General features: G+C 37.0%; 1 protein-coding gene and 1 pseudogene across 1 annotated transcript; one reads left to right on the top strand and one right to left on the bottom strand.

Annotated features, from left to right (window-relative positions):
• Positions 1-4,740: 4,740 nt before the first annotated feature.
• LOC106412788 lies at positions 4,741-6,183 on the bottom strand (annotated as a pseudogene).
• Positions 6,143-8,134, top strand: LOC106423188 (soluble inorganic pyrophosphatase 1). The gene is made up of 9 exons (XM_013863972.3): positions 6,143-6,266; positions 6,528-6,657; positions 6,776-6,804; positions 6,900-6,965; positions 7,041-7,148; positions 7,248-7,313; positions 7,418-7,538; positions 7,638-7,719; positions 7,821-8,134. The coding sequence occupies exons 2-9, from the start codon at positions 6,528-6,530 to the stop codon at positions 7,861-7,863; spliced, it is 645 nt and encodes a 214-aa protein (XP_013719426.1). The 5' UTR covers positions 6,143-6,266; the 3' UTR covers positions 7,864-8,134.
• The last annotated feature ends 1,907 nt before the right edge of the window (positions 8,135-10,041 follow it).

The following is a 10,041-nucleotide window of genomic DNA, read 5'->3' on the forward strand; positions in this document are numbered from 1 at the left end:
AATACACTACTGCTGTGTTAATAAAGATAATCTTAGCATATTATCTTATATGGGAAATCAAAGCAGCGTCAACCTAAAATTAGACGTTATCCAAATTTTTCTAAAAAATTCTTCTTCCTTGATTGAAACACAATGTCGAGCTCTTCTTAAACACCAGCCTTCACCAATGAGTCAGTTCTGGTTTCAACAATACCAACGTTACTCAGTGCGAATATGACAAATGTGACTAAACTCGCATCCTCAAATTTTCTCATGTGGAACTGTCAAGTACACACTTTACTTGATGGCTATGATCTCGCCCGCTACATCGACGGATCTACCATTGTTCCACCATCAACCATCACCATTGATGCAGGTGTGGTTCCTAATCTGGCGTTCAACCTATGGAAACGCCAAGACAATTTGATTTACAGCGGCCTCTTTGGCGCAATCACGACGTCGATCCAATCAATCCTATCGGCGACGACTACATTAACGGAGATCTAGGAGATCTAGACAACCCTCACATCGACCTACGCAAAACCTAGATGAGGTCATATCAAGCAGGTGAAACAGGAAATTGATAAATGTTCTAAAGGCACCAAGTCAATCAATGAGTTTTTGCAAAGCCTTACTATAAGGTTTGATCAACTTGCGATCTTAGGGAAACCAATGGATCATGAAGATCAAGTTGATAAAGCACTCGCTTGCCTCCCTGAAGAGTACAAAACAATGGTGGACCAGCTTGAGAGCAAAGATACAGCACCATCACTTGCCGAGCTCCACGAGAAGCGGATTAATCAAGAATCCAAACTCCAATCTGCAATCACTATGGTTCAGACTGCTCTCATCACTGCACACGACACCAACTACAGAGGATCAAACAACAAGTCGCATAACTCATGCCGAGGAGGATATCGAGGGATTCAGACTTGGTAACAACAGCAATTCAACTTGCCATCGAGTCAGAACTTGCAGTCCAAAACTCCATGCGGGTACCAAGGCCGATGTCAAATATTTGGCATCTTTGGCCATAGTGCACGACGATGCACTCAGCTCCAAACATCAGGTGAACAACACGCGACTCAGCATCAGTACGCACCCGCCTCTTTACCATGGCAACCACGAGCCAACTATGTTGCAGCATCTTCTTACAACATGACTTCCTGGCTCCTAGATAGTGGTGCTACCCACCATCTCATGTCTGACCTTAACAATCTAGCACTCCATCAACCATACCATGGTGAAGAGGAAGTCGTAGTGGCAGACGAGTCCACAATGTCGATAACACATATGGGTTTATGTCTATCCCAATATTATCTAAAACTCGCAAAATTGATAATGTCTTGTGTGCTTCTGCTGTCAACAAGAATTTGATCTATGTATACCATTTATGCAATGCTAATAAGGTGTTTGTTGAATTCTTTCCTGCTCATTTTCAGGTGAAGGGTCTAAGGTCGGGGGCTTGGCTCGCTCTGCGATCATACCTGACAACCAATAGCATATCCCATCTCACAACTCCACCTCATACACCAAAACACAACGCCCTATATGAACGAAAACATCGGCACATTGTCAAAACCGTCTTGTCATTGTTATCCACTGCAAATATGCCTTTGAAATTCTGGCCGCAAGCCTTCACCACCGCCGTCTTCCCTTTAATCGACTCACCACTCTAGTCCTCACAATCCAATCAACTTACCAGAAGCTATTCCAAACCATTCCCAACTACAGAAAGCTGAGAACCTTTGGCTTCCTTTCCTATCCTTGTCAACCGCCATATGCTCTCAACAAGCTTGAAAACGGGTCGATCCCGTGCATATTTGTCGGCTACTCTTTGTTGCAAAGTACATATCTATGCCTCGATCCAAATTAAAACCGTGTTTACATCATGCCATGTCAGGTTTAATGAGATAACCTTCCCCTACCATCATCTAAACCAACCATCTCCACCACCACCAACTGAAACCTCACACCAAACCTCAACCTATTAACCACACACAAACATACACCCGACACCATTAATCGTACAGCCGCTCCCGTTAGTTGGGAACAGCCTGGCCACGAGCTCTGAGTCTTCACCAACGGATGAGCATGCAACAACAACACCGCACAATGAGGCAACTGTTAATACAAACACTGTGACAAATACAAAGGTTACGCACCAAAAAACCAACCAGCTTCTCCAACTCCAGAAAATACTGCAACAACTGTCTTGCCTCAAGCACAACCTCCGAGCCACTCCATGATAACGTGATCTAGCAACAACATTTTCAAACCGGTCAGCAAGTACAATCACATGGCTACACTGCAAGACGATCGCCACTGGATACCTACAACTTATGAAACATCCTTAAAAGAGCAACCATGCTTGCAGAGTTTAATTGGCAAGTCAAAAATCATACTTGGGATCTGGAGACTGTGTGTGAAAGTATGAATGTTGTCAGATGTCACTGGATTTTTACAATAAAGTATCGTCCTGATGGTAGTATTGATTGCTACAAAACGCGTCTTGTGGTGAAGGATTATCATCAGTAACAAGGAATGGATTTCACAGATACATTCAGTCCCGTTACCAAACCAATGACGATCAGGATTGTATTGGGTCTAGCAGTCAACAATCCTTGGCCAGTGAAACAAATTGACGTCAATACTGCATTTTTTCAAGGAGATCTGAAAGAAGAAGTCTTCATTCATCAACCTCTGGGTGTTGTTCATAATGATAATCCCACCAAAGTATGCCGCCTACAAAAAGCATTGTATGGCCTCAAACAAGCACTCAGAGCTTGGTATTCAGAACAACAAAAAAATTTTGTTTCTACTGGATTTCATAACTCCTTGTCTGACACGTCATTGTTCATCCTGAAGAACGGCAAGGACTTTGTCTATCGTCTGGTCTACGTTGACGATATACTCGTCATATGTACTTCAAAAACACTTGTGGAAAGCGTGCTCGATACCTTGGCTCGTAAATTCTCGATAACAGATACGAGTGATTTGACCTCTTTCCTCGGTATAGAAGCGATTCGAACGACTTAAGGAATGCATCTGATGAAGCTTAAATATGTCACTGATCTTCTCACGAAAACAAGAATGCTCCATGCTAAACCAGTCTCTACGCCGATGGTCTCCTCACCGAAACTCACATTTCACTCTGGTTCAAAGCTCCCAACCCTAGCGTGTACAGACAGATCGTCGGGATCCTCTGATATCTCTCTTTAACATCTCTTACGAAGTTAATAGACTTTCTCAGTTCATGCATCAGCCTACAACAGACCACTAGATCGCTGTCAAGCGTCTTCTCCGATAACTATTAGGTACACTAAGTCATGGCATTTTTCTTTGCAAACAAAACTAAGCGCCACTTCATGGATTCTCCGACGTAGACAGGACTGGTGACACTAATGACTACGTCTCCACCAACGGCGACATCAACTACGTCTTCACAGCGTATCTTAAGAGGTAACCTAGACTAAACCAGACTAAATCTATAAGGCGATCAAATCTCTCCGGCAACAGCGTCAAATTTGATCTCACTCAAATTACCCTAAGGAGTAAATTACTCTCTCAAATAAGAGGTTCAGTTGTAGTACTTCGGGATTGAATTCATAGGGAGCTAGGGAACCTAATAAATCTAATCATATTGGTTAAGCTAGATTGATTTTATGTTTAAATGTAAATAGCAGGTTTGTGAGCAAAGTAATTGCTCGATTGATTGATTGGGGTTTTGGTACTTAGATGAAAGTAGCTAGAATTAGGGCTTTTATTCAGGTAGTCAGGATTATAATCCTACAGATGTCTAATAAGTTGTATGCATGATATTATAGAGCTCAACACTTAATAACAAACCATTAGGCTTTCGCTTTCTAGGTTGTCTATTGACCAGTGTTGATCGATTATTCTATAGGAATATCGATCAATACACTTGTTGAAACGTCGACCGATTATTCGATTGGAATATCGATCGACGCTTTTGGTCAAGCGTTAATGCACGGATTGAATATGATCACTAAGATTCCTAGATTAGCTCTCGCCTTACTCTAGCAATCTTAGCTCAGTTAGGACGGATTCATGGTGAGATGCAAGCTATCGCTTATGTCTACAACTCCTAGGGCAAGTTATGGGTAACTAATCTAGAAACAAGCATTAATGACAATCCTAAAGATGAATATCACAACTTAGAAATCTATAGTTGGGGCTAATCCCTCATAACCTATTTAAACCCTAAATCTAACAAAGGAAACTACTCAGACATGGCTAAGCAATTCATAACAACATTAAGGTATAAAAACTGCATTATAGATAGATATCAATGGAGTTCCAATTACAAATCTCTTTGGATCTTCTCTTTAATCTATTAAAAATCCTGGAAAACCTTTGCTGTGAAATCAGTAAAATAGGAAAGCACACTTTGCCTCTAACATGTTGGCAAAGCTTATATAATTAGGTTAAAACTCGTCAAGGGTAATCTTGTAAATAGGTGAAGACTTGGGCTCTAAGTCGGCTGAGACCAAACGGGCTTTCTGCGCACTTCGCTGTCGATCGATGTCACGATTTGAACATCGATCGATTATTCCTCTTCAATGTCGACCGATGGTCGTGCTCGATAGTCATCTCGGGTGCTTACTCCAAATATCTCCAAAATACTCCAAATCATCACTTTTCTCCAAATCACTCATGATCCTATAAATATACAAAATTGACTTTATAATATAATAATAAGGAGTTAAAACACTTATAAACTATGGGTAAAAGTGGGTCAAATCCATGGTCTATCAGAGAGATTGAAGATGTAAGATGTCCGTCCTTAATTAGTCGCTGGCGTTGTTGCTGAAGCACACGTCGTGTTGAGTGGTGAAGACTATGTGGATTCAAGGTGTTGAGCTGGAGTTGTGTAGACTTGGAGAGAAAGAGACTATATTGGAGATATGAAAAGAGAAATAACTTGAGAGCAAGTTTATGACTTAAATGAAGAGAAATAAGTGCATTACAAGAAAAGAAAAGTTGCACTTAATGTTATGGAAAATGTTCATATCCATGTTGCATTGGAGACTAGGATTTCAAAAACGTGGAGAATAATATAAGATAGCTATAGTTCGTCTGTAGTGAGACAGAGACACAGAGGCTGATCTTATGAAGAGAGATAAGCTCTTGGAAGTGTTTTTGGATCGTGCTGAAGCAGTTGCCGAAGTACTTGATTGAAGAGAGACAGGTTTGGGTAGATTAGAAATCCTTCAGTAGCGTGTGTTAGGGTATTAACGCTAGAAGTGTAAAGCTGAATAAACAAGGCTTTGTAATAAATTGTTTAACAAGTTTTCTAATAAAGCCTAAGTGTTGCTTATAGTTGTTTTGTCTCTTAGTTTACTTTCTGCAGTACTATTGTAATGTCATCTTGCACTTACAAAATGGACCACGGTCGACCAAACGAGAACATTAGCTCTAGCGATTTGTCCAATCGCTAAAGGACTTGTTATTCCAATGTCACCTTTCTTGGGGTCCACGGCTGTAACGTAGACCGTGTAAACCAACCCAAACGTTATAACAATCTCGAATACGACTACGTCCACGGTGTGACTCCATAAGAGAACGAAAAAGCTGTTATCTCCATCCCATCAATACTTACCTTGAGCAATAAGTAAGCCACTACTACTCCGAGTAATTGAGCAATCCAGCAAAGGATAGCTCTTCACAACGTTATGCTTCCATCAATGAAAGCTCCAAATGTAACCGCAGGATTAACATGACCGCCTGAAACGTTTGTTCTTACAGAAACCGCCACGAACAATGCAAATGCATGAGACAAAAGTGCAGCCACTAGACCAGAAGGTGTGGCCGGTTAGCTTTCCATAAGACATACCGAAGCTTTGACCAGCGAAAACGAATATAACCATCGAGAAAAGCTTCGCGAATGCCGCTCTGATTGCATCTCGACAGCTAGCTTCTCCTGGCGAAATTATGTTGATAGCCACAGTAACAAAAATAAAATATTTTTTCTAGTTTTTCTTACTAAGTTTATATAGTTGAAGCGAGAGAGCCACGTGTATGCTGGAGAATTGTTCAGACACTGAGATTAGTGTTTTACGGTGGGCCCTCCATGATTAGAGAGATCGAACGGTGATTAACTAATCTAGACTTGTTAATAACTTCAATTACAATTGATTTAGAATTTAACCCGTTTTCTCGTTTTCTATAAATAAACATCATGGCTCGCAGTTGATGATCACGCGCTTTACTGTTCTTTCTTCTTACTTTCCGCAAGATTGTTCTGTTCTTTAAACGATTCCAAGGTGCGACTTTTTGTTTGCTTCTTAGATCTCAAACTTTATTGGTTCTTTTCGATCGTTAATGCTTTAGGTTGACGATGGTTGATGGATAGCAAAATGTGATAAGGTTTTGTTGATTAATCGTAGTAGAATCTTGATTTTGACGTTAGATCTTTGAGTCATATACATCATCACTGGTTAAGGATCATGACCTAATTTAGCGGTGAACTCAAAGAACTCGAGTCACAGAATCTTGATTTGTGTTCTTGAAATGCTATTGATTAGATGAGTGAAGAGGTCAAAGAGAATCAGTCTGGGAAGCTTCAGAAGCCAACTCCACGTTTAAACGAGAGGATCCTCTCATCTTTATCTAAGAGATCGGTTGCTGCTCATCCATGGCATGATCTTGAAATCGGTAATAAATCACTAATTACCTTTTGATTAAGAAAAAAATATATAAACATATTGTGTTTTGAGCCTGTCTGTCTTTTTAACTATAAATTATTTTTTGGGAAAATGAAAATTGTCTGCAGGACCTGGAGCTCCAGTGATTTTCAATGTGGTAAGTCTTATGCTTGATGATGTGATAATCCATTGATGGTAAGATCACAAAAGATAATCTGAAATGAATCATTTATGGTTTTTGAATGAAATCAGGTTGTTGAGATCTCAAAAGGTAGCAAGGTCAAATATGAACTTGACAAAAAGACAGGACTAATCAAGGTAAAAGAAAAAGAAGACAAAACCTGGAGTAAAAAGGAGATGATGATCTGGTAACAATTTGATTTGTCCTCTCAGGTTGATCGGATCCTTTATTCATCGGTTGTGTATCCTCATAACTACGGTTTTATTCCCCGCACATTATGCGAAGACAATGATCCGTTGGATGTGCTAGTCATCATGCAGGTTTTAAGTCTTATCTTCAGCACAAACACACACACAAAAATAAATAAACCATATGGATCAATATATTCTTAGTGAGATTGATTGATTCTGTGCATGCAGGAGCCTGTACTTCCAGGTTGTTTTCTGCGCGCCCGAGCTATTGGATTAATGCCCATGATTGATCAGGTAACATCCATATCTCTGTTTTATAAAATGTTAGGATCCTTTTGGTTATAATTTGTGTAGGCAATCTGAGTAACTCTTGAGTATTTTTTTGTTTTGTAAAAAAGGGCGAAAAAGATGACAAGATCATTGCGGTATGTGTTGATGATCCTGAGTATAAGCATTACACTGACATCAAAGAACTTCCTCCTCATCGTCTTACTGAAATCCGGCGATTCTTTGAAGATTGTATCCTTAATATTTTAATATATACAATCTTTAGTTTCTTCTCGTTAGGAAATAACCATTGCTTTTTTTCTGTGTAATCTTTAACCGAAAATCTTACAGACAAGAAGAATGAAAACAAGGAAGTTGCTGTAAATGATTTTCTACCGAATGGTCCTGCTGTTGAAGCTATACAGTACTCAATGTAACGTTTCTTATTATTTCCTTCGATGTTTTCTTATTTTATATTATCCTTTTGTTAAAATTATATATGTTTTGACCAAATTTGTTTTTGAAATCATCTAGGGACCTTTACGCTGAGTACATTCTTCACACCCTGAGAAGATAAGAAAAGGACTATTCCTGCCAACAAAAAAGCAAGAATTTGTCTGATATTTGAAATTTGAATAAAGCAGTGTTCATGAAACTGTTCTGATATTTTGTCTTTAAAGCTTCTTTGTTGTTGTTTTCTTCTGGGGATCTTTTGTCTGAAGATTAATCCCAATTGAGTTTTTTTTTTCTCTTATTTGTATTGGATCTTTTTTATCCCTTTAAAGTTTCGATTTCGTTCCAACAAAACCAGATCTTTTTTTATTTATAAAAATGAATGATCGCGATCACTTTAGTATAGTCCCGATTCTATTTCATTTCTTCTTAAACCAAATTCTAAACAGATTTGTAGAATCAGAAGAAATTGTCAGGTAGTGGGAAACTTTAGTGTAGCAGATAGTCGGATCTGCCGCCCACCCGAACAGGTCGAGGCCCAGTACAATAACACAGTTAGTACATAACTTTCCTCTAAGTAACTCCGGAGTGTGTTGTCAACATTTATCATCTACACCTTTTTATTTATCTGAAAGCGCAAATACAACTAGAAAAGCTTAAAATCTCATTAGGAAACACATTGATACACCCGACTCATCCATTGTCATAGCTTAAATATAGCTGTGATGTAGTGAACGTTTTTTTTTTTCTGAAAGCTGAAAAGGTGGCGAACGTTTAGCCTAAACTTTCCATCTCAAAGATAATGGATAGCAAATATAATTTGATTTATCATTGTTTTTTAGATTATTTAATATTTATATCTTGTAACATAAATAATATCATTTTAGAATTTCAATGCAATCTATATATATTTTAACCTTAGTAGTAATTAAAGTACTTTGTTTTGTAACTATAATTATCAATTTTTTAATTTTTTGGAATTTTTTTAATTAAAAAATGGATTTAATATTTTATGTGAGATTTGATAATTTATCCTTTCGTACTAATGATATTTTTCGCTATTTATATCATTCTCAAGAATCTTATCAAAAAATATTTGATGTGTTTTCTTTGACAGAAAAATGTTCCGTGTTGGTTTAATCATATAGGTTTTGGTTGGTTGATTTCAGTTTGGATCAGAACTAACGTAGATTTCATCGGGAAAATGGACATATATAATTGTTTTAAAAAAAACTTTTTGGCTATTTCAAGCATTAATTTTGCATGGACAACTTAAAACACCAAATTATGTTTGACTTATAATTTAAACTAGATTTTGACCCGCGCTTTCAAAGCGCGGATTTATTTTTTATTTTTTTAATTGACAAATATTTAGTAAATGTCATATTTTCATATATTTGTGTTTATTTTATAAAATACTTAAACTTTTTATCTTTATTTATCGTATTTTATTTTAAATGACTATTTATGTTTAAAAAATTAAACTTTATTTCTTTAATGAATTAAGTTGGTATAACTCTGATAAATTAATTTTATTATGTGGTAAATATTTTAATAAAAAAAATTATATACTTTTAATAAAGATTTATACTTTTCAATGAAAAAATTCAATTTTTTTTATGAATGATTAAATTATATTTTTAAAAAAAATTAAGAATTATTTGAAAAAAAAATTATTTAAACTTGGACTCAATGGCCCAAAGAAAAAAAAAGTGAGAATTAGATATGATTTCTTAATCGGCCCAAATGGCCCAAAAGAGATCTGATGTGGATTGAATCCGAAAAAAATTACCCAATATAGATGTGTTATTAATATTACTTGATTGCCCTTAATGAAACATGTAATGTTAGTAAAGAAAAAGGCATGTTAAGGTAAAAAGGACATGTTAAGGTAAAAAAAACAATATGATCCTGCTTTAATAGTATAAATTTCAAAATTTTGTTGATTAAGCCAAATTAAACATGTCCTTAAGTAAACTATTTTTACTTTAATTTATTCAATGGTTAACTAATTATACTCTAGTATTCAGAAGTGGAAGCACTACGATAGGTGATGGTATGCTCCAGCATTAAATATGTGAGAGCTTTGGAACGGATTGCAAAGATCTGATCGCCATGATTAAGGAGTCTCATGCTTGGCCAAGCTTTGCAAAAAGAATTAGAGAGGATAGAGACTTTAGAAATCTGCTTTCTAGACTTCAAGATCATTCATATTCCACGAGCGCAAAATCATATTTCAAGCTCTTCAGATAGGAATGCGAGGTCTTTCTATAGAGATCTTTATTTTATTGGTTGTTCTATT

This window comes from Brassica napus, chromosome A2, assembly GCF_020379485.1.
Source record: "Brassica napus cultivar Da-Ae chromosome A2, Da-Ae, whole genome shotgun sequence".
Classification (NCBI taxonomy): domain Eukaryota; kingdom Viridiplantae; phylum Streptophyta; class Magnoliopsida; order Brassicales; family Brassicaceae; genus Brassica; species Brassica napus.